The sequence below is a fragment of the Meles meles genome, chromosome 1, assembly GCF_922984935.1.
Source record: "Meles meles chromosome 1, mMelMel3.1 paternal haplotype, whole genome shotgun sequence".
Lineage (NCBI taxonomy): Eukaryota > Metazoa > Chordata > Mammalia > Carnivora > Mustelidae > Meles > Meles meles.
In genome coordinates this window covers 135,748,323-135,772,546 of record NC_060066.1, presented here as the reverse complement: position 1 = coordinate 135,772,546, position 24,224 = coordinate 135,748,323, and the positions used below count along the sequence as shown (strand labels likewise).

Sequence of the window (24,224 nt, the reverse complement as noted above, 5' to 3'; positions counted from 1 at the left end):
TACAGAGTTTGGGTTTTGCAAGGTGAACAGAGTCCCGTGGGGTGGAGGGGTACTGATGGGCACACAGCAAGGGACATGTACTTACAGGCACTGCACTGTATGCCTAAAATGGTTGAGATGGTAAAATTTTATGAGTTTTTTACCACAATTTTAAAAAATAAAGCATGTATGTATCATACATCCAGGAGATCTGCACCCCCACTCCAGGTCCCTGCCCTAGAGGACGGCCTACTGAGCAGCCTCTGGGGCTCTTATGCTGTTCGCCAATCTCAGCAGCCTGGAGAGGTGTTGGGGACAGTCTGGGGGCTACCACTGCTCTCCTGGCTCATGACCCCACTAATGGCAACAACCGGCCTTGCTCTCGTGCCCCATCTACCCGAGCTGGAGTGGGAAGGGTCTCCTGAGCTTCCTCTTCTCAAGCTGGGAAGCAGGGGGAGGGGCAGGCTATTAATTCACAGCCTCAGCTCTCCCCTTGTCACCTCTCACTTGCCTGAGTTCAGCTGTTTCTCTGAAGGACTCTCAGGTGCAAATACTTCATTGAGTCGTTTCTGCACTGGCCTGACTTAGCGTCCCCTGGGCGATTTGGTCAGTCCCTTTGCTTCGTCAGTGACTTCCTCAGATCATCCCTCAGTGTTCTCTCCCAGGAGAGACACTGGAGCCTGGTTCCTACCCTGCACATCTCCGTAGCTGACCCCGGTAGGCATAATACACAGTAAATGATGCTGAATCATTTGGTTATAAACGTTTGCCTATGTTATTCCCACCTTTGATAACATGGATTTTTTTAAGGCGCATAGTTAAACCCGATGAGAGGAAATGCTCTAATAAGATAGTCTTCTGTTTCCTCTGTTGCGTAGACACGTGTTCTTTATGAACTCCTGCCACTTGGAAGTCGAGGACGTGAGGCTCAACTCCACCGTCCTCTGTGTGGCCAGCTGTCCTGGAGAGCAGCTTGATACCCTGGAAGAGGTCCAGCTGTTTGCAGACAACAATGGTAGGCACTGCAGGCTGGAGCGCACTCTTCTCCCTCAGGCTGGGAACCGCAGTGGGGTGACCACAGTGGTGCCAACCCAGAGGACACAGTTTGCCCTGACACTGCCTTCTCTGCAAAGCTGGAAACTGTCCTTCCTTGGGGCTGCTGCTAATTGCCTAGGAAAGGCCATAATCGTTTTCTCCTGGGCTTGTGTACTGTTCATTCAGCGTTACCTGGAATTTATCTGAAACCCTAGCTGTTCTCTGCTCACTGCCGGGGAGTGGTCGTCCCTACTGAGCACAGCGTAGACTGACCTGTAGGCCCCAGAGTCAGGTTCAGGCAGAGGTCAGAGAGCTCTGTGCACACGGGCACGTCCAGTCCTAGAGAGGGGCTGCAGGCTCGGGGCTGAAATGCCAACAAGTAAGTTCTTTCATTAAAACATTGGCCCATGGATCCTTGCTCTAATCATGCATGTAACTGAAGTATCTGGCTCAGAGCCCACCCTTGAGATTTACGTTACAAGGATTAAACAAGCAGAGGAAAGTAGAAGAAATTCGAGGCCACCCATTGCAAGGTTTATCTGCCCATGGAACAGTGTGCCCGATTTTGAAAAAATTATTTGCAAGGCTAGGTAAAAAATACCAAGCCTGGGCAATAAGTCATCTTCAGAAACCTTCAAATGATTTTCGTGCCAATCCTATCAACTTCCAGTTTTGAATCGAGATTTTTTGGGGGGGCGGGTAGAGAGAGAACCTAATCTGACCTCCAGTTTGTATGATTTGTATGATTGTATGCTTTTTCTTTTTGTGTTTAGAACACCTGTAGACCTGTTTTTTTTTTTTTTTTTTTTTAATATTTTTATTTATTTGACAGAGAGAAATCACAACTAGGCAGAGAGGCAGGCAGAGAGAGAGGAGGAAGCAGGCTCCCTGTGGAGCAGAGAGCCCGATGCGGGGCTCGATCCCAGGACCCTGGGATCATGACCTGAGCCGAAGGCCGAGGCTTTAACCCACTGAGCCACCCAGGTGCCCCTGTAGACCTGTTTTCTAAATCTGAGTGATTAATTCCCTTTCCTTCCCGGTTGGGGGAAAGGTCTCCGGCTTTCTTCCTGGTTCCCCTACAAAGCTGAGCACAATGTAGGAAGATGGTACCATGTGTTTGTCTTCTGCTTCCAGGGTCCTTCCTGTGTGTTTATAGTTTGAATTCCGTCAACTACACCCAGAACCCAAATGCAGACTCACTGTGCCCCAGGCTGCCAGTTCCTCCAAGGTAAGAAGCTTCCATTTTTTTCCTTCTTCATCCACAAAAGTCATGGGGTATTTGACGTGCATCTGTTGCTCTGTGGGTATTGTCAGAAGCACAAAGGAGGTATCTGGAAGAGCCCACCATCTAGAAAAGGCCAGGGAAAAGCAAGGAAGGACTCTGCAACATTGTCATGGACGGTGGATTCGGAACCAGGGCACAAGAGGAGAAAAGTCAACAATGAAGGCGCACATTGTCATACAGGACAACACTAGACTTATCAGAATTAATACGTGAGTTATTACCAATGAGGTGGTTTTATCAAGTAGTTGGTATGTATTTTTTTCTCCTCCACCTATTCATTACAAAGTAGAAATGGTTTACTTTTGCTCTTTTATTGCTACAAAATGTTGTTAGTTTTTATAGTTCTAGATTTCTCCGGAAGGAACAGGCCTACATGGGCAAGGCCGAGTGGCCACCACACACCTCTTCCCAATGAGGACTGAAAACGGGTCCTTCTCAAGGATTCTGCTTGTGAACTCCTTCTAGTGTCAGCCATTCCTGTCCCCTAGTGTAGTTCGTGGCACATAGGAGGCGCTTCACAGGTATCTAGAGCATAAAGCTACAGTGATGAAGCAGGGGTTGTTGCCGTGGTAAGTGGCTCCCATTTGAGCCATTGAGAAGCTAACTGGGAAAATGCCATGACTACTCGTGGCCCCGTTAGAATGCTGAGATGTTCTGAATGAGGACGCAGATTGATTTTGCATTACCATTCTTTGAAAAGTTGTCCACATGTTTACAAGGAGGGAGACCTCTGTGCAGAGTTATTGTTACTGTATTGTACTGTAATGATAATTTAAGTAGAACAAGGTATGTGCCCGCTGTCTAGCATGGTGTTGATCAAACTCTTGGTTGGGACCCAGGGTAGGAAATGTATTCCATCACTGCCCAGTACTGTGGACATACACCTTCATAAGTACTTACAAGTGTAAAGCAGAAATAGAAGTCTCACATGATAAGATTTCCCCTTGCTGCCTATGATGCATACTAATAGTTCCAATTGTTTCACTTTTTTAAGACAGTATTTTTTTCATAATCTAATGGGTTACAAGTACAGCTTGGAAAACGCTGGTCTCGGAGGTGCTTACAACAAAATACAGCACTCGTGTAGATTCTAGATACACAGGAGGATAAATACAGTTGACCGTTCTCCTGGCATTCTTTTCTAAAATGAACACTTTGTGTCACATGTAACTGAAAAAGGAGAGAGTTATTTGCAGAGGGGAGTATCCATTGTATATTTCTATACCTTATTTTTAAAAATTCTGAGTTTTGTCAGCTATCATTAATGTATCTCAATGAAACAGAACTAAAGCCAAAAAAATAATCTACAGTGTTGTAGTAAGTTAAGTTATTTAACACTTGGAGAGAAGGGTTTTTTTGTTTGTTTGTTTTATCCTTCTACCCTTGGACCGTCTTCCTATTCCCCCTCCTGCAGACCCTGGGCCGCTACCATTCACTGCCTGCTTCTGTGAAATTGACTATTTCAGATTCCACATATAAGTGAGGTCATACAGGATCTGTCTTTTGAGAAGGACTTTTTTAAGGAACACAATTTGTAACTGTGCCTGCAGAGGGAATTGAAAGAGAATGGAATTGTTTCAGGTTGCGTCTTAAGCAGAGGTGGATAAGTTCTTCTTGCTGTGAATGGAATGGCAACTGTAATTCCATGGGACGCTTATATCTTGATGTTGGGGGTGATAATGTTGAACATTTATTGAGGTTTTGGTAGTTGTCAGGTACTTTTCGAAGCTCTTGACATATATTCATTTATCTGGACCTCTCAAAACCACTGGGCTCTAGGCATTGTTTTCATCCCATAGAGCGAAAACCTAGTGCAAGGACAGGGTAAGGCGCACAAGCAGCAAGCAGAAGAGTTGGCATGCAAACCCAGACAGTGGCCATATTAGCTTCTGTAATCCAAAGCCAACAGTCAAGGCTGCATTGGTTTTGTTTTGCCTGGCAAATGGCCTCCTTGGGCTCACACCAAGGTGGGATTGGGGGAAGGCCCACAGCTTGTGTCCTAGGGTCCCCAGTTTTCTGTCATGCCTGTCCTAGGCCTTTCACCCCTGAAATGCAGACCTTTTGATGGGCCTTTCTTGGACAGAGTCGGGGAAGAGAAATAGCCTTGAGGGCTCCATTTCCTTTCCCTGCACAAGCAAGAGTTTGTTTTAAGATGGAAATGATCACATTTATCATGGAAGAGCAGTGCCAAGAGTAAAAACTTGAAATCATGAGAAGTGTGGCCATAGGGCCAAAGAGCATTTTCTAAATACCTCTATTGACTAAACCAGTTGTTCTTCTTCCTCAGTCGATCATGTGAGGCGTAACATACCCTTTTAGACCAGTGGTTGGATATCAAGAAGGTTTGTGTCCCACAGTATGAGCTTTTAAGAGCAGTGAAAAAATAGTGCGGAAGATAACAAGCAAGTGTATCTTTTTCCCTTGGGGTTCAACATAATCTTGTATTTTGAGTCCCCCCGTGTGTTTAAAATCTAAAAGGCTTGTGTTTTTCCACCCAGTAAGTGCTAGTCCTAGCCTCCAGTGTGGGTGCCCATGCATGTCACTGCATTGTTTGATCAGAGGAATTCCAACAGGTCTATCGAAATATACAGTCAGCTCTTTGAATTACTTCCTGCAAATTTGAATGGCTTCACTGGGAGGGAGAGGAAAAGCGAAGTGGGGAAGAAACCACAGTCTGTGGGCCAACTAATGAGGTGCTCAGCAGGCAGTTGGTCAACCACACACCAGGGGTGACCCACATTTTTCATGCTTCTCTGTGTCACCCTCAGGACTGAGATGGGCCATTCTTTACCAGCACAGGGTTATAAAATGCCTGAAAAGCACCACCCTAACGATGTTGAGAAAATTAAGGTCTAATGGAGAATTGTGTTTGGGGAAAAACAAAATGACATTAAATGTGTATCTGACCTTATTTTTCAGAAATACTGAAAGCTCAGAAAACATTTGCTCTAGCAACAATTCAGATTCATTGGTGTTAAGACTGTTTCACAGTAGAAAAGAAAAAGAAATTAGAGATTTAAAACTCAGAGCAGGAGGTAAAAATTACTATTCAGCAGGTAGTAAGAAAATTAACTGAAAAACTACAAATGATAAGATAACTTACTTAGATGCCAGGAAACACGATTAATATACTGAAATCTGCAGCATTCATGTATTTTCAAAAAGCTTTTACCACAGTGAGAAAAAATACAGACAAAAATGAACTAGGTACTTTAGTGCCTAGAGACAAATTTAATCAGAAATACACGAGAACCATAAAAAGAATACTGTAATATGTTCCTGAGCTACAAGGAAAAGTTAAACAAATAGAAAAATACTATTGTTGACAGTATGACTCAACATTATAAAGATGTCATTTCTCCCTGAGTTGAGCTATAAATTTATCATGATTCCAAATAAAACAAAAAACAATTTTTTTCAGGAACTAGATAAGCTGATTTTAAAATTTGTAAGGAAATTAAAAAAAGAAAGCCCAAAAAAATCTGAATGAGAAAAACAGCAGAGACTAGCCCTTTCAGTTTTTAAAACATATAAAGTGTAATAACTAAAATACTCTAACGGAACTAACATGAGTTCACTCCTTGGTGAGTCACAGATAGAAACTACGGCAGGTGAGTTGTCGCATAAAGGAAATTTTATTTGCTGCAAATAAGGAGATCATGGGGGGATGACTTCCAAAGCCCTGACTCCCGGAGCAAGGGTGGATGGGTTCCTTTTATTTACAGTTAAGGTGAATATTTAGAAAGGGAAGCCTTGTCCCATATGCAGAGGTGAGCATCAGGTCACACATGTGTCTTGAGGAAATATACCTGTACGTACACACATTGTATGCTATGTAATGAGATTCTTGCTTCTCTTTCGAAGTTTTAGTACTATGATGAGGTAAAGGTAACTGTCAGTCACTCCATGGGTCACTCCATGGTCAGTCTGCACAGCTGTGAGGTGGGGCTAAGCTCAAACTGGTCTGGGCGGTGGTTTTTGCTTGAGGGGCAGTTTCGGTTCCCATCAAGGGCTGCTATGCCCTCAGGTCTTTTGCCTGAGTTAAGAGATAAGCTGCAAAGAAGAGTTTAAGGGAAAATTTGGGACAGAGGTCATTGTGTACAAGAAGGCTAGCAATAAAGGTCACATCCTATGGTCTAACTGGTAACAGTACTATTTCATGTGTGGAAGGATCAGTGAAAGATACTAGATAATCCAGGAATAGACCCAAATGCTTTCAGAAATTTAGTACATGATAAAAGTGGCATCTCAAATCAGTGACAAAATGATAAGCATTTTGTCATACAACATACAACAGGTAGTGTTGGGCCAACTGGACCGGCATCCAGGGGGAAAAGCTGGATCTATGCCTCAATCCTTGAATGAGTAAGTCCAAATGGATTAAAGACTTCATTTTTTTAAACTTATTTTTTAGAGGGAGGCAGGGCAGAGGGAGAGGGAGAGAGAGAACTCAAGTAAGCCACGCCCAGTGGAGCCCAAATAGATCATGGGGGATAACTTCCAAAGCCCTGACCCTGAGATCATGCCTTGAGCCAAAATCAAGAGTTAGATGTTTAATCCACTGAGCCACCCAGGCCCTCCAAAGAGATTAAAGATTTTAATGCATAAAGTGAACCGAGAAAGTACTAGAAGCCATGGGAGAATTAGTCTATAACCTGAAAGTATGGAAGGGTTCTATCTATGACTTAAAACTCAGAAGACATAAAATAAAAAATGGGCTAATTTGGCCACATTAAAAATAAACATTTCTGCCTGACAAAACACAAGAAGCAAAATACAAAAATAATATAAGCAAAAATAAGAGGCAAACAAGTTGCAATTCATATAAAAGGATTAGTTTCTCTAATTTATAAAAAACACCTTGCTAATCCAACTTTTAAAAGACCAACAAGGGGCGCCTGGGTGGCTCGGTGGATTGAGCCGCTGCCTTCCGCTCTGGTCTGGGATCGAGCCCTGCATCGGGTTCTCTGCTCCGCGGGGAGCCTGCTTCCTCCTCTCTCTGCCTGCCTCTCTGCCTACTTGTGATCTCTCTCTCTGTCAAATAAATAAATAAAATCTTAAAAAAAAAAAAAAAAGACCAACAATATCTCAGTATAAGAATGAGATAAAGACATGAATAGATGCTTCCAAGATAAAGCACAGTGTTGTTTAAGCATATGAGAAGAGGCAGGACTTTCCCTATGATAGGGAAAATTCTGTGTAAGAATCTCATGTTTTCACACTTCCGCTGGTTAGATGACAGCACCTGCTGTTGGATAACGTGCTCTGCTGGCAAAGGTGTAGGGAAATAGACACTTTCATACATTGCTGAGGTGGGGATCAATGCAAGGCCATACATCAGTATTCACCAGTGATGAAGGTACATACCTTTAAATCAAAACCTTCTCTGCTTCTAGAAATTTAATTTTTAAGCTCATTTATTTAATCTCTACACTCAACATGGGGCTCAAACTCAGGACCCTCAGATCTGGGGTCGCATGCCCTTCCAGCTGAGCCAGCCAGGCACTTCTCTACCTCTAGGAACTTAATGTACAGGTACACTTGTACTGCTGTGAAATGACACATGTGCAGAATTCTTCACTGCAGTGTTTGAAACAGCAGAAGAGTGAGAATCTACGTGGCTGTCAGTAGCGGGCTGCTTACATAAAGTAACACCATTTTGCTGTCTGTCTGATAGGAGGTGAACAAGCTAGGAATAGCTGAGAATGTTCTCAGCCTGAGAAAGCACATCCATGAGAAATCTGTAATTAATGTTATACTGGATGGTGAACTATCGAATGCTTTCCCATCTAAGATGAGAACAAAGCTCTGACCAGTAACATTCAGCATTGTCATGGAGGTCCTACGAACTGCAAAAGAGAGGAAGGAAAAGAAATAGAAAAGAAGTGAAATCATCTTTATTTACCGATGACCTAATTGCTTATATAGAAAATCCAGAGGAGCTTTGCGCAGTGGCAGTATCGTAGCCAATGAGGTTTATCCGAGGCGCGATTACTGCTAATTGAAAATCCAAAGGAATCTACACAGTAACTACTAAGTGAATTTAGCAAAATTGCGAGATATAAGGTCAAATAGCTTTTCTAGACGCTTACAACAATTAAGAAATCATTGTTAAAGTCCGTCTTTAGCACCACCAAAAAATACAGAATAACTGGGAATAAATTTGACAGAAGACATGGAAAGAAGACCTTGACTGAAAACTTCAAGACCTTTCTGAAATTAAAGAACTCCAAAGTAAGTGGAGAGAGATTATACTCATGAATTGGAAGTTTTAATATTGTTAGAATGTCATTTCTCCCCAGATTGTCCTACAGATTCAGTGTAGTGCCCCCAACATAATTTTTTTAAGAAACTGACAAGCTTGTTCTTAAAAAAAAAAAAAAAATACAGAAACGCTGAAGACTGAGAGTCTCACACCCAAAATTCTTGAGGAACAAAGTTAGAGGGCTCATACCACCTGATTTCAAAGTTACTCTAAAGTGACTAAAGATCAAGACAATGTGGTGTTAAGAAAGTTCAACAGAATACTTTTGAAGATCTAGCTGACTTTATTAGCCGTTTCATGAATCAGACAGCGTCCTCCCAACAGGTAGAGGAGAGCTCTGAGAAGCTGAACAAAATGGGAGGTTTTTATAGGAAGGAAGGTGGGATAAGAAAGTTACTAGTAGAAGGAAAGGCTTGTTCCAGGCAAGGTGGCTTTCCTTGAGGGGGAAAAGCAAAGGGTCTCATTATGCAGATTACCTCATCCACATGGTGCCAGTTGAAAAATTCCGAGCTGCCGAGTTAGGACTACGTTTCTGGGGGAGGTTGAAAGAGCCATTAGATTAGTTATTAAGCCCTGGTTTGGGAACTTGGTTAAAGTGACACCATTTTGGGCCCGTGGCTTTCTTTTTAACAATTGCCCCATTTTGATCAGACTCTTGGAGTAACTGAGAGATCAAAATGTAAGGCCTTGGTGCCATTCGCAGGTGCTGCTCCCAAGTTCTTGCCCTTGTTCCTTTGTGCTGTACCCATAGGTCATGCCATCTCCGCCTAACTTCTGTGATACTCACAGGTCCTGCTTTCAGACATACATTCTTTGAGTCCTGTTCTTTGTTCCTTAAACATTCCAGTCTTAGGGAGATCATTTGCTTGGTGGCCAGCAGCTATGATCACGGAAGTAAAGCTTTCCAGTGAATACAACAGCCCGGGGAGATGATTATGATTCCTATGAACAGGATAATTCAAGTATTTGGAGAGTACTTTAGCCCATGGCACCAAGACCCTGTGGAAGAAGTCACCTTTTTTAAGCCGAGTGCTTTGTTCTGTGATTTTTACGTAATTGAGTTTCCATTTCCCCAGAAGGTGTTAGCCCAGGTGCAGCGTCCTATTGGCCGTGCCAGAGACACCCCCTGCTAAAAGAGAATCAGGAGCTGTTCTAGTATCAAGGACAACTGTGCCCAGAGAGTCTAAGGATATTTGTTGGTCTGCTATGTTTTAACAGCAGATTCTGCAGTAATTTTAAGAGTTAAGGGAAAGTTTTCAATCATAGCTTCATTTACATTTATCCCTAACCAGGGAAACAGGGACCTGCCATAAGGAGTAACTACTGAATCCCGAAACCCTCCTAGGTAGGTCAGTGTAATTCAAACTGGATCTGAGGTGGTTTTTCCGGTAGATGAAATAAATTAAGCTGAACTGTCTAGATGACTTAAGCTTTTAAAACCATATATTTGTAGAGAAGACACTGAAGATGTGTTATTTGTCCTTGGCAAGTCAAGTTCCAAATGACCTTTTCACCCCTTTTTTTCCTTGATAAGAATACCTCCCTGCAATCTGTACTTTAAAGAGGTGGGCTGGGAAAGCCCCCCAGAACACCAGACAGGACACTGAAAATTAACGACCAGGTAGGTCAGTGTAATTCAAACTGAAAATTAACGACCAGGTAGACGTTTTATTTTATTATAAAATGTTAGGGGCACAGTTTAGTTTTCTCCTAGCCTGAAATAAAAGATTACCCCCACTTAACAATAACCAGGGAGATCCAGATGAAGGGGTTATCTTGCCAGGCCAGTGCTAAAGGAACGGAAAAGAAGGAAAGGGGGTTTTCTGTTTAAAGTATGAAATCTAGGGGCACCTGGGTGGCTCAGTGGGTTAAGCCTCTGCTTTCAGCTAGGGTCATGATCTCAGGGTCCTGGGATCAAGCCCCGCATTGGGCTCTCTGCTCAACAGGGAGCCTGCTTCCCCCTCTCTATCTGCCTGTCTCTCTGCCTACTTGTGATCTCTGCCTGTCAAAATAAATAAAAAAAATAATAATAAAGTATGAAGTCTAAATCTGGTGTCTCAAATGGAAGTCCACCTTGACGTCAGCTACATCTCTTCCTCATCAGTTTGACTTCGAGGTATCCGGTGTGTGCATGGGACCAATGTCAGGGGGAGCCTTTGTTAGCTGTGAGATGTCCTCAAGGCTGTATGTCTTTTAGTCTTACAGCTGTGTCAGTGGTCAGGAGTACTTGGTAAAGTCCCTTCCCACGGGGTTAAGAGCTGTTTGTTTTTTGTGTTTTGTGTGTTTTTTTTTTTTAACAGTGATGTTTCCAAAACACCCAGTCATCAGGTTCCTGACTGTGCCCAACAGGAGTCTTTGAACCTGGGTTCAGGGAAAGTATGTGTAACCTGTTCATGGTAGGCTTTAGCATAAGGCTTTAAAGCCTTAAACTAGCTGGTCATACTGGCATGAGACAGGATCAGCAGAAAGTTCTTTTCTGAGAGAACTGCACAACATTTGCAAAGTTCTGTTAAGTTTTGTCTGATTTGCTGGGTGCAGTGGGTGCTTTGATCACTGGCAATCGGGGAAGATCTACCCCAAGTGGGAAACAGATTTTCTAATAATTTCTTTGGTTTCGTGGGGGCGTCAGCCTTGCAGCAGGAAAATCTTCATCCCATCTGGGAAACACACCTACAGTAACAAGAACATACTGATAACCCGTTCTTTCAAATTGCAAATTTATGAATACATTTCAAAAGTTCTAGAAGCATGTGCCTTTTGAAATTTTTCCATATAGTGTTAACATATACAAATATCTTTTAATTTAAATATAATTTAATTTCTGTAATGAGAAGCTGAAAGTAGATAAACCTGTGGCTAACAATGCATTTGTTTTTTGTTTTATTTGGAAATTACCTAGGTATTTAATGAATTTAACTCAACTCATCATTTAACCTAACTCAGCAAAACTTTAAGGTTTTAGGTTACCAAAAAAAATTGGAGGAAACTATTTAAGTAGACATAAATTTTGCTGAAAAGTTCATTTATAAACTTCTATCTTGCTTACATCTATTTACTTGTCCTTAATAATTATGTTAGATTACCTACAAAAACTTCATTAGGCAAAGTCAGTCATTAGCTAAGCTATTTTTTGACTGCTCTTATAAGCATCAACAGGAATTTATTAGGCTAGTGAGCGCAGATAGAATAAAAGTTTTATATTTCATCTTGATGTCTGTTTTCATTAAACCAGCAACCTGAAATTCACTTTCATACCAAGTATTTTTCCAGATCACATGAACTTGAAAAACATTTGGGTTTCTAGTTTCTGTCTTCGTAAGCGTTTTAGAATGGCCAAACCTTACAAGTACTTGCCTTCAAGCCATGTAAGTAGAGCTCTTTTACAGATTAATTTCAGCACCACCACCTGGAGGTCTAAAATACCATATGCCTACAGCATAGCCACAGGCGGTTTAGCCACTCACCACCACAACAAAACCCCAAAGGCAGAGAGACCAGTGATGGTGCAACAAGAAAGGAATTTCTTTCAGTGAGGCTGACACCGTGAAGGCAGTGGATTAGTGGCCGAAAGTCGGCCTCCAAAGTCCCAAAAATACTTCCTGGTTTTATGTAAGGAAAATGTGGGACAGAGGTCGGTGTAGGTGCAGGTGTTCAGCCAAGGTCAAGCCAGTCACTGTTTTGGGGTCATTCACGTGGGGTCTTGCAGGCTCTGGGCCATCCTTATTGCTTTGAGGGGTAGTTTCATTCCCATCTGGCAAGCCTTGCCCGCAGGGTCTTTTGCCTCAGTTAGGAGATAAACTGAAAAGACCTTAATCTGTTAGAAAATACAGACTGATGTAAAAGAAAAAAAAAGTCAAAAAATGAGGCAATTGAAGTCCTCCTTCTTTTGACCCATGTGAACATTCAAAGACTTTTTTTTTTTTTAAAGATTTTATTTATTTACTTGACAGAGAGAGATCACAAGTAGGCAGAGAGGCAGGCAGAGAGAAAGAGAGGGAAGCAGGCTCCCCTCTGAGCAGAGAGCCCGATGCGGAACTCGATCCCAGGACCCCGAGATCATGACCTGAACCGAAGGCAGCGGCTTAACCCACTGAGCCACCCAGGTGCCCCCATTCAAAGACATTTCTATTTTAAAATGACCTGCCATGAAAAAGGTACAAAATTTACTAGTCTTAGAAGCTGGATCTGAGGTTGTTTTTCCGGTAGATGAAATAAATTAAGCTGAACTGTCTAGATGACTTAAGCTTTTAAAACCATATATTTGTAGAGAAGACACTGAAGACGTGTTATTGTCCTTGGCAAGTCAAGTTCCAAATGACCTTTTCACCCCTTTTTTTCCTTGATAAGAATACCTTCCTGCAATCTGTACTTTAAAGAGGTGGGCTGGGAAAGCCCCCCAGAACACCAGACAGGACACTGAACATGCACATTATGAAGGCACAGGAAAAAACCATAGGCTCTCCCTCGTATGACTTCTGTCCCCTGTCCCCTTAAAGCCAGAAGGTTTACACCCTCCAGGCTTTTGAGATAAACAGGGGATGGTAAAAAGGACTGGCTATCTTTGCATTGTTTCTGGAATCATGCTGCTAGTCCTGTAAAGACTGGGTTTGGAAAACCAGGACAGCTGTTTTCAGCCCCTCAGAAAATGGGGTTGCCGCCTAACTGGTATCAAAGACTGACACCGCCATCCACCTGTGGAAATAGCTTTCCCTTTGGGTATGTTTAGCTTGAAGGGAGACCTAAAAAGAAAAAAAAAAAAAAATCCCTCTGAGGCGCTGAGTATCAGTTTCCAATTTGACCAAATTTCTGATTCTAGAGTTAATAAGTCCTCTCAGATGTCTGCTCCGGTTCCAGCCAGGACAAACAGTTAATATTTGGGGCAGTATTAAACAACCTTATAGACCTAAGAGGCGTCCTCGAAGAGAGTTACGTAAAACATCGCATTGTCGCCAGATCTAGAGTCACTGTCAAAGACAGCTGAAGAAAGGACCGACAAACTGCACGTCCAAGATGGAAAGAAAGCCAAGCCTCCTTCTTAGACACAAAAGGAGACAATCAAGAAGGAAATAGTTACTCCTAGGGCAGAAAGAATCAATAACCCGTGGGTCTATATGTGGAAAGGAGGGGACAGTGTGGATTTTTACTACCCCCCCCCTTGCTGGGTTCAAGAGCTAATCTATTTATAAAAACTCTGGAGGATCCCCCCAGGGCTTAAGAAATGCTTAAGCATTTCTCGAGGACTGAGAGATACCTCAAGAGGATCACCAGTAGCCTGGAATGGTCTTACTTCAAAAGGTCACTGTTAATAATAGTCTCTTCAGAGCAGAAAGGCAGTCCAGCCTGAGGCTCACTAAGGTGAGTCCTTGAATGAAGGAGAGAGGGTAGCAGTAAGAGTTACGGCAGTCTTAGTGTCTTGCTTTAGGTTCCTTTTCTCTTTTTTCATTAGCTTTTTGTGATGAATCTTCCAATGAAACTATTTTGGAATTTTGAGACCTTCTGGAGGCTTCTGCATGCCAGTTAAAACAAGTACCCCATTCTGTTTAATTTGGTAACTCTTGCTTTCAAGTGCCCTTCTTAAATGACTGATCTTGTCTGACTGGAATGTTCCCCATAATGGCCATTGCAATTCTACGTGATTTTTGGTAAAACTTTTTATCTTGCTGGACACCTGCAACTTCTGGGACAGTAGTTCTTAGAAATAAAATGAGCAGGTGCTCAGCCCCAGAAGATGGCTTGCTCAGCTCTCTGGAAGCAAAGGGTCCCATTCCTTTTAGTTAGGGCTTTGGGTTTCTCAGAGCCAAACTCATACCTCAGAAGGACTTGCTGCTGGCTTAGGGATTATGTCTAACTGTGTGCCTCATCACACAGAAGTGTTCTTGAGCTTGGCTGGTGACCTAGTGTCAATCTAATCTGATCTATGACCAAGCATCCTAACGCAAGAGTCTGAATTGGATGGCAAATGCTCTAATAGCTCTTAGATGTTCCACCCAAGCCCACCAATTTTTGCAGCGGTTTGCCCTCCAAGATCCCCACTAACAATTGCCTTTATTTACATAAAACAAGACAGACAAACATGTACCCCAACAAACCAGTAACCAAAACATGGCGCTGCAGACTGGCCAAGAGAAGGCCATGCATGCCATCAGCAATCCCCTGTGTGGACTAAACCAGCAGATTCCATTTAGGGTGACCATGGACAGGAACTGAGAAGGGATTCCAACACGGAACTATGGACTGAACCAAGGGCTGAGGACTCCTGCTGTGTTCGAGCCTCCTGCCCATCCAGACGAACCTGCCCACCCTGGACTGGAAAGTCAGTTAGATCAGTAGTTTGAACACGAGGAGCATAGGTGAAACTGAGAGGAACTCACCAATGGCCCTCGGAAATGCGGAGAAAACCCATGAATTCAGAAGGCCTTGTAGGACGCCACAGCTGTTAGCTTCAGATCCCTACACTGCCACCAAATCCGTTAAAACACAATTCCACTGAGTCCATGGGAAGATCTCATTGGCTTTATTTAAGGATTCATGAATCAGATACCACCCCACCCAGCAAGCAGAGGGGAGCTCTGGGGAGCTTTACAAATGGAAGGTGTTTATAGGAAAGAAGACAGGGCAAGAAAGTTATTAGCTGAAGGAAAGGACTGTTCAGGCAAGGTTGCTTCCCTTAGGAGAAGAGACGCCATCTTGCAGATTCCCGCATCTTCGTTTGAAGGATAGAGAGGGCCCATGCAACAGGCTCATTAGCACCCATCAGAAAATTCCTCTGGCCAGTTAAGATTACATTTCTGGGGAAGGTCGAAATTATATTAGGTATTAAGCCCCAGTTTGGGGACTCAGCCTAAGTGACACCATTTGGGGCCTGTGGCTTTCTTTTTAACAACAATATTGGAATGAAGATAAACAAATAGATAATTGGCTCAGAATAGAGGGCCCAGAAATAGAACTTGTTTGGTTGGTTGGTTGATTGGTTGGGTTTTTTTTTTTGAGAGAGAGTGCATGTGAGAGCAGGGTGGGGAGGGACAAAGAGAGTGAGAGAGAGAATCTCAGGCAAGCTCCATGCTCAGCACAGAGCCCAATGCGGGGCTCAGTCTCAGGACCCTAAACTCAGGATCTGAACTGAGATCAAGAGTTGGACACTTGGGGTGCCTGGGTGGCTCAGTTGGTTAAGCAACTGCCTTGGGCTTAGGTCATGATCCTGGTCCCAGGATCAAGTCCCAAATCAGGTTCCCTGCTCTGCAGGGAGTCTGCTTCTCCCTCTGACCCTCCCCCTCTCTCATGCTCTGTCTCATTCTCTCTCTCTCAAATAATAAATAAATAAAATCTTTAAAAAAAAAAAAAAGAGTTGGACACTTAACCGACTGAGCCACCCAACCACCACCATGGTCAAGTGATTTTTTAATGAAAGTACCAAAGTAATTTCATGGGGTTAAAGAAGTCTTTTCAACACATGTTGCTGAAATAAGTGGAAAGACAGAGAGAAAAAGTGACTCTTGGTGATTTTGTACCAGAACTCTTACCTCAGACCACACACAAAAAGTAATTCAAAGGGACACCTGGGTGGCTTAGTTAAATGTCTGCCTTCGGCTCAGGTCATGATCCCAGCGTCCTGAGATCGAGCCCCACATTGGGCTCCCTACTCAATGGGGAGCCTGCTTCTCCTTCTCCCTCTGCCTGCTGCTCCCCCTACTTGTGCCCTCTCACTCTCTGACAAATAAAGTGTCTTTTTTTTTTTTTTTAAGTAGTGGATAGTTCTAGAAATCAGATTGAGTGCCTGTATGGGTTGGAGATTGATCAGAAGGGGGTTTGAGGGTACTTTCTGGGATGATAGAAATGGTCTATACCTTGAAAGGGGTGGTGGTTGCTTGAACATCTGTATTTGTTAAAGGTTCCTAATTGTATGTTTAAGATTTGTACATTTCATGCTATATAAATTTTATTTCAGTAAAAATAAAAGGAATCCCTTATATTCTGATCTAGACAGAGTGGTAAGATGTTTCAGTTTTAAAAAGAAAGCAGACTGTAGAGCAGTATGCTGTATAGTACCTTTTGCATAAAAAGGAGGATATATCCTAAGTATAATTTAGGTGTTTATTATACGTATAAGTGTGCGTGTGTGTATAGATAGATATATTTGTGTCTGTAGGGTGTAGTCAGAAAACAACTTTATTTTTATGTGGGTTTTCTTTTTAGTTTTGTTTTTTTATTGAAGTATAACATAGAATTATGTTAGTTTCAGGTAAATAGCATATTGAGCCAACAATTCTATACGTTACTCAGTGCTCAGCATGATAAGTGTACTTAACCATCTATCACCAAAGTTATTCCAATATTATTGACTGTATTCCCTATGCTGTACTTTTCATCCCAGTGATTTATTTATTTTATAACTGGGTTTTTGTACCTCTTAATCCCCTTTTATCTATTTCACTATCCCCCTACCGACCTACCCTCTGATAACCCTCAGTTTTCTGTATTTATGAGTCTGTTTTTTGGGTTGTTTCTTTGTTCATTTTTGTTTGTTTGTTTTTAGATTCCACAGATAAAGTGAAATCATTATGGTATTTGTCTTTCTCTCACTGACTTATTTCATTTAGTGTAATAACCTGCAGGTTCATCCATGTTCTCACAGATGGCAAGACATCATTCCTTTCATGGCTGAGTAATACTCCATTGTTTAAATACACCACCTCTTCTTCATCCATCTGTTGATGGATACGGGTTGCCTCCATATCTTGGCTTTTGTAATGCTGCAAAACCCTAGGGCCGTATATGTACATTAGCATTTTTGTTTCTGGCCGGGGGAGGAGAGGGGAGTTGGTAAACACCCAGTAGTGGAATTACTGGGTAATATGGGAATTTTATTTTTAATTTTGTGAGGAACCTCCATACTGTTTCCCATAGTGGCTGCACCTGTTTACATTCCCTGCAACAGTGCACAATGGTTCCTTTTTCTCCACATCCTCACCAACGTTTGATTTCTTGTCTTTTGATTCTAGCCATTCTGATGGGTAAGGTAACATTTCACGGTGATTTTGGTTTGCATTTCCTTGATGATTAGTGATGCTGAGCATCTTTTCACGTATCTGTGTCATCTGTATCTCTTCTTTGGAGAACTCCCTGTGCAGGTCTTTTGCCTGTGTTTTAATTGGATTATTTGGGGTTTTTTTGGTGTTGAATAAGTTATTTATCTATTTTAGATACTACCCTTCAATCATATATTATTTGCAAATACCTTCTCCCATTCAGTAAATTGCCTTTTTTTGTTGTTGTTGATGGCTTCCTTCACTGTGCAAAAGCTTTTCGTTTTGGTATAGTCCCAGTAGTTGAGGCATGCTTTTGCTTCCCTTGCCTGAGGAGGTGTAGCCAGAAAGATGTTGCTAAGACCAATGTCAGAGAAATTACTGCCTATGTTTTCTTTCAGCAGTTTTATGGTTTCGTGTATCACCTTTAGGTCTTTAATGCATTTTGAGTTTATTTTTGTGTGTGGTGTTAGAAAGTGATCCAGTTTCATTCTTTTACATAGAACTTCAGTTTTCCAAGCACCATTTATTGAGAGACTGTCTTTTCTCTGTTGTATATTCTTCCCTCTTTTGTCGTAGATTAATTAACCATAAACGTTGGATTTATTTCAGGGTTTTCTGCTCTGTTCTCTTGATCTATGTGTCTGTTTTTGTGCCAGTATCATACTGTTTGGATTACTACACATTTGTAGTCTAGCTTGAAATCTAGGATTGTGATACCTCCAGCTTTGTTCTTCTTTCTCAAGATCGCTTTGGCTATTCAGGGTCTTTTGTGGTTCTGTACACTCTTGAGGATTATTTGTTCTCTTTCTATGAAAAATGCTCTTTGTGTTTTTATAGGGATGGCACTGATTGCTTTGGGTCGTATGGACATTTTGACAGTATTAATTTTTCCAGTCTGTGAGCATGGAATATCTTCTCATTTGTGGTGTTTCATTTTCTTTCATCTATATTTTATAGTTTTCAAAGATTAGGTCTTTCACCTCCCTGGTTAAGTTAATGTCTAGGTATTTTATTCTCTTCAGTGGAGTTGTAAATTACATTGTTTTCCTAATTTCTCTTTCTCTGTTTCTACATTCTTTCTGTCTCTTTAAGCTTATTCAGTGGGGCTAGTTTTTTCTTTGTCCCTGACTGAAAACCCAGTTCCCAGAACTGCTCTGGTTACTTTTAAGTAATAATTACTTAGTCACTTTAAATGGTAAGAGATACTTTCCATTCGGTAATTAAAATGTTCAGCACAATATGATAGACTTCAGATTTGACTGACAGTTGAAACTTCTCCCTCCTGGAGCTTGGGCCAGGAGCAGATGGGAAGGCTTTGGTCAGGGAAGGGGGCTGCAGTCCTCTCTCTCCTCCTCCTCACCTCTTCCTCTCACAGTCTGCTAAAACAGGCTTCTGACTCTGGAAGTTGCTACAGCAAAAGTGAAGAGGCCTGAGAAGGAACAGGAGCATTTTTATTGGACCGATAATAGAACACATTCTGGGTTCTTGGGAGACTTACCATCACTCTGGCTGTCTCAGCTACAGTGTTCCCACAAAATCAAATGCATCTCTGCCCTGGCTGGTCATTTGCTAAGTCTTCCCTGGTCCTGGGACAGTAAGAAGCCACTTCCAACTTCTTCCTGCTAAGGGCTCCACAGTTTTCCATGTAACTGTCTTGGACACCAAGCACACTAGTCTCCACTTCTCAGGGCTCAGACCTTAACCTGTGGGGTCATCTGAGCCCTCTGAGTTTTCTAGGAAACCCTTCTCATCTGACTTAGGAATGGTATCTCTAACCCTCTTTCCCTTGGGGACAGGAATGGATTCACATGAACATTCTCTCTCTCAAAAAACAAAAACAAAGCAAACAAATGAAAAACTCTTTAGAATTGCTCATATACATGATTTATGTACTAGCAACACCTGTACAGAGTCAGCTTTAGTGTGTATCCAAATAAAAAATAAAACCAAGGTATCAAGAATGTAGACTATGACAGATGAATTTAGCAATATAAATGTACGACATAACCTCAACTAAAGAGGAAAGACAGAAAAGTTGACCTAAGTAACTTTGGAAAATAGCTTTGTGACTAAATACTGTGAACTAAAAACAAAAATAACTGTACATAAGCACCATGCTGTAATTGGTAAGTTTGGTTCTCACGGAGGTACGAGTTAGCCTTCTGAAAGTACATACTAGGGTTGATTATAAAAGGACATAGGATCAGTGACACCCCCGTAGAACGAATATACCTGATACCCAGATATTGGTATCTAAATACCATTTTCCAAGGGCTCCTTGGAGAAATGACTGATTTTAGGGCTTGGATAAGGAAAATTACAACATAAGGGTGACATAATCTTGCAGAACCTAAAAGTGAGGATGTACTTAAGGAAACAAAAACAGGTGGGGCATGTCAAAATTACCCAGGGCCAGCCTGAAAGACCTCCTAGTGGCCAGAGCTGGGATGATTTGAGCAAAAGAATAACAATCATAATAGATTATAACCTAAAGACTAAATATCCACGATTGAATAAATAAATGGGGGGGGGCCCACAGGGATAAATCTTCATAGAGGAATCCCAAATAATGTATGTGGATGCGTCCCACTTAATTTCCCTCCCCATGAGAGTGGGCTGGGCCTGGTGACTCACTCTCAAAGAATCTAAAAACATAGTAACATGACAGTGGAGAAACCTGACAGATATCAACCACCTGAGCTCAGGGATCAAGGTTAACTTCACCAGTGATGTCATGTTGCTATCATGTTCCCCAGTATGATTGGATGGAAAGAGCACTTCACTGTGGTGTTCTTCCCCAAATCTGTAACTGCAGTCTAATTATGAGAAAACATGAGGAAAGATTTACTGAATACCTGATCATGAATCCTCAAAAGTGTCAAGATCATGGGAAACAAAGAAAACCTAAGAAATTGTCATGGACCAAAGGAGACATAAGAGCTGAATGCACCATGGCATCCTGGATTCTGGAAGAGAGAGAAAAAAAAAAAAAAAAAAAAAAAAAAGCACATAGTGAAAAGTGGTAAAATCCAAGTAAAGACTATAGTCTTTATATATAGTGTAGTACCAAGGCTCATTTCTAAATTTTCACAAATGTACTGTGGTCATGTTATGTATGATGTTAGGGGAAGGTGAGTGAGGTATACACTGGAACTCTCCATAGCATCTTTGCAAGTTTCTCCAAAATTGGAAGTTTATTTTCTAAATGTTCTTCTAATCTCCAACTCCCAATCCTTTTATAGTCTCAGTGTGGGTGAGGGGTTTAAGAATAATCAGTTTCCTGGGCACCTATGTGGCTCAGTTGCTTAAGCAACTGCCTTGAGCTCAGGTAATGATCCTGATTGAGATCAAGTCCTGCATTGGGCTCCCTGCTCAGTGGGGAGTCTGCTTCTCCCTCTGACCCTCCCCTCTCATGCTGTCTCCCTCTTTCAAGTAAATAAGTAAAATCTTTTTTAAAAAAAATTAAGAAGAGCAAGTTTTCTAACCTTTTTTTTGAGGGGGGAGCCTGCATTGTGGGGTCTAACATCTCACTTTGGAGTGTTAATTTCTATTATCTTTGAGCTTCAGCTGTGAACTTCCATTTAAATTTCCTATTACATTCACATATGTTTTAAAAAGTCTCTAGAATGTTACATAGAGGGGCACCTGGCTGGCTCGGTCAATAGAGCACACAACTCTTGATTGCAGGGCTGTAAGTTTGAGCCCCACGTTGGGGGTAGAGTTTACTTTTAAAAAAGTGGCGGATCCTGGTTGGCTCAGTCAGTTAAGCAACCAGCTGTTGATTTGGGCTCAGGTCATGATCTCGGGGTTCTGGGATCAAGCCCTATGCCGGGTTCTCTGCTGAGCGGTGAGTCTGCTTCAGGATTCTCTCCCTCTCTCTTTATCTCTCTTTCCCCCTTCCTCACCCTTCCCTGTCCCTGCTCAGACGTGGGTGCTCTCTCTCTAAAATAAGTAAATCTTAAATAAAAAAGAGAAAAAATAGAATAATATGCTAGAAGCCAAATGATATGCCTGCAAAGAAATCTGTTTTTCCTCAAAGAGAAAAAAAAAAAAGTCCTTTTCTCTCTATTTATTCTGTTATGCCTTTCAGAATTTGAGCCATGCGAATGTATTATACCTTCAAATTTTTTAATTAGGGAAAAGCTGCTTATTTGTATTACCCTCCTCTGGAATCACTGTTCAGTGACTCGGGCTATTTCTGTAATGTGCTGACTTCCTGAGAAAGATTCTTCCATGTGTTCTACGTTGTGATCATTCAAAGTTCAGGAGCCATTTTCTTCTTCATGACCATCTAATACTGTTTGCATTTGAGTTCTCCCATGTTTCACCTTCACATGTTTCAAAAAAGCACTTGGCTTTTGGCAGTTTGTCGAATAATTTGGCACTTCGTGGGTTGGGATTATTTCCGCTATTGGGACACAAGGAGGAAAAGAAAGGTCCCAGTGAAGGTGCTTGTGGTCTCATGAAGAGTCGTTAGGATGGACATCCCTGGGCATTTTTATATTTCAGGAGGAAGCCCCCAGAAGGTCAGCTTTTTCATGTGCCCAAGGCAGCTGTCAACCACAGCTTTCTTCACATAGTCCTCACTCCCAAGTACCCATTCTGTTTGGAGCAAGCCTCTCAACCCTTGCTTGCCTCCTTAAAGGGGTTAGAATAAAGCGGGGCATTTCATTGACACAGTGTCCGATCGAACCAGCCCTGTGTCTAACAGTTCCTTAAAGAGATGCATACTTAAAAAGTATAATTTCTGATGCTGGGCGCACCTGGGTGGCTCAGTGGGTAAAGCCTCTGCCTTCCGCTCGGGTCATGATCCCAGGGTCCTGGGATTCAGCCCCGCATTGGGCTCTCTGCTCGGCAGGGAGCCTGCTTCCTCCTCTCTCTCTGCCTGCCTCTCTGCCTACTTGTGATCTCTGTCAAATAAATAAATAAATAATCCTAAAAAAAAAGTGTAATTTCTGATGTTTATAATAACTAGATTTACATAGAAAAACAAAATATGTGGATATTAATAAAGTCATAGAAATATATTATTCTTACAAATTTACACATTTCCATGAAATATTTTGGAGACAGTCATATGTGTCATCATTTTTTTTTATCTTTGAGATAAAAATTGTTTTTTTTTCCAAAATAAATTTTAAGTTTTTTGAGAGCTGCAATGTGTCCTGAATAAATCAGAGAGGAACTAAAAAAAAAAGAAGACGACATGTAGCTCTTGTGTTGGCGTTGGTAGTTTGTGTGTCTCAGAAGGGCCATGGGAGAATCAGATGTCACCCTCCAAATGTGGATCTCTGGTTTCTCTGGGTCCCCATCATCGTCCCCGCCCAGAGCATCCGCTGATTACTTGGGCAGAGCACGGTCACCCGGCTTTCTAAAGTGTACTTTGCAAACGGGTTGCTAAACTTTTTATTGCTGCAGATCTTCTATTCTCTTGGCTGTTGAGAATTTTAAATAAACATGGGTTTTTTAAGTCAAGTAAATAAATAAACATCTCTGTCATTTGTTCTTTCCTTTCTAGCAAGTCTTTCCCCTTGTTTAACCGATGCGTTCCTCAAACGCCTGAGTGCTACTCCTTGTTTGCATCTGTTTTGATAAATGATGTCGACATCCTCCATCGAATTCTGAGTGGAATAATGTCTGGAAGAGACATAATCCTCGGCCTGTGTATCTTTGCGTTAGGTAATTTTCCATTAATTTTCTTACAGTGACTGTGCTGAAGTTTCTAGCACTTATGGATGTTATACAGTGAAAATTAGCCTCTTGACTTAAAGATAAAACTTCACATGTTTACTTCATAAATGTTTTCAGTGTTTTAGGTGGGAGAGGGGAACAGGTGGGAGAGGGGACAATAGAATTAGGGAACTCTAGCTGGCTCTCTGCCAAGAGGCCTCACTGAATGTGGGTTTGCTGTAATACAGCGGCCATGTTCCAGAGCCTGGTCCTTGGCTCTGGACCATCGTAAAGATGGCGTGTGCAAAGCAGATTTTTTGCAAGTTTTCAAATTGGCCATGAAAATTACAACTGTCAGGGGAAGCAGAGATGCATGTCTTCTGGCCAGAATGCCCTCTCCCCATAAGCAAGCCAGGTCAGAAGGCTGCTTGGTGAGCAAGGGAAGGAGGCACGTGGATCCATGTTAAATAGCATCAGATAGGAGGGCCTGATCTAGCCAACTGCCTGCTTAGGGTTGCCGGCTGGTCAAGGCCTCAAGCCAGGACATGCCTCTTACGGGCATTTCTGGAAGCAGCTACCCCCACTCCTGACCCCTTAACTTCCTGCTTACTGTCTTCCAACTTGATGAACCCCTTTAAGAGTCAACTTTGTCTTTGAACAGATGAACACATTCTGCCGTTGTGGCCAGTAGTAATGGCCTGCTGTCTACCCCCTTCTCCTGTGGCTGCTCCCCAGCCTTTAGGTTGAAAGAAATTCTTTGGTCAGCTGTGATTTTACCAGTTTACAAATTGAGTTTTCCATAATTTCATTACCAAAGTACTAATTCCTGAATGCTTGGGGATGCCTAACTTGTCACCATTACATAACTTCCCGGTTTCTTAGGACCCAAATGTGCCAGGCCTTGTGCTTACTCTTAACTTATTAAGACTTCATCAGAGGGGTGCCTGGGTGGCTCAGTGGATTA

General features: G+C 42.1%; 1 protein-coding gene and 1 pseudogene across 7 annotated transcripts in view; both read left to right on the top strand.

Moving 5' to 3' along the window:
* The window catches only part of SLC44A3 (solute carrier family 44 member 3), a 105,247-nt gene that overhangs the window by 5,779 nt on the left and 75,244 nt on the right, over positions 1-24,224 (top strand). For 6 of the 7 annotated variants that reach the window (XM_046019378.1, XM_046019403.1, XM_046019363.1 and 3 more), the window contains 3 exons: positions 858-994; positions 2,149-2,242; positions 23,109-23,269. In XM_046019378.1, coding sequence (XP_045875334.1) covers positions 858-994; positions 2,149-2,242; positions 23,109-23,269 — 392 coding nt within the window. The remainder of the gene's footprint in view (positions 1-857; positions 995-2,148; positions 2,243-23,108; positions 23,270-24,224) is intronic. The other variant, XM_046019386.1, reaches the window with a different exon arrangement.
* Positions 8,240-8,356, top strand: LOC123927773 (annotated as a pseudogene).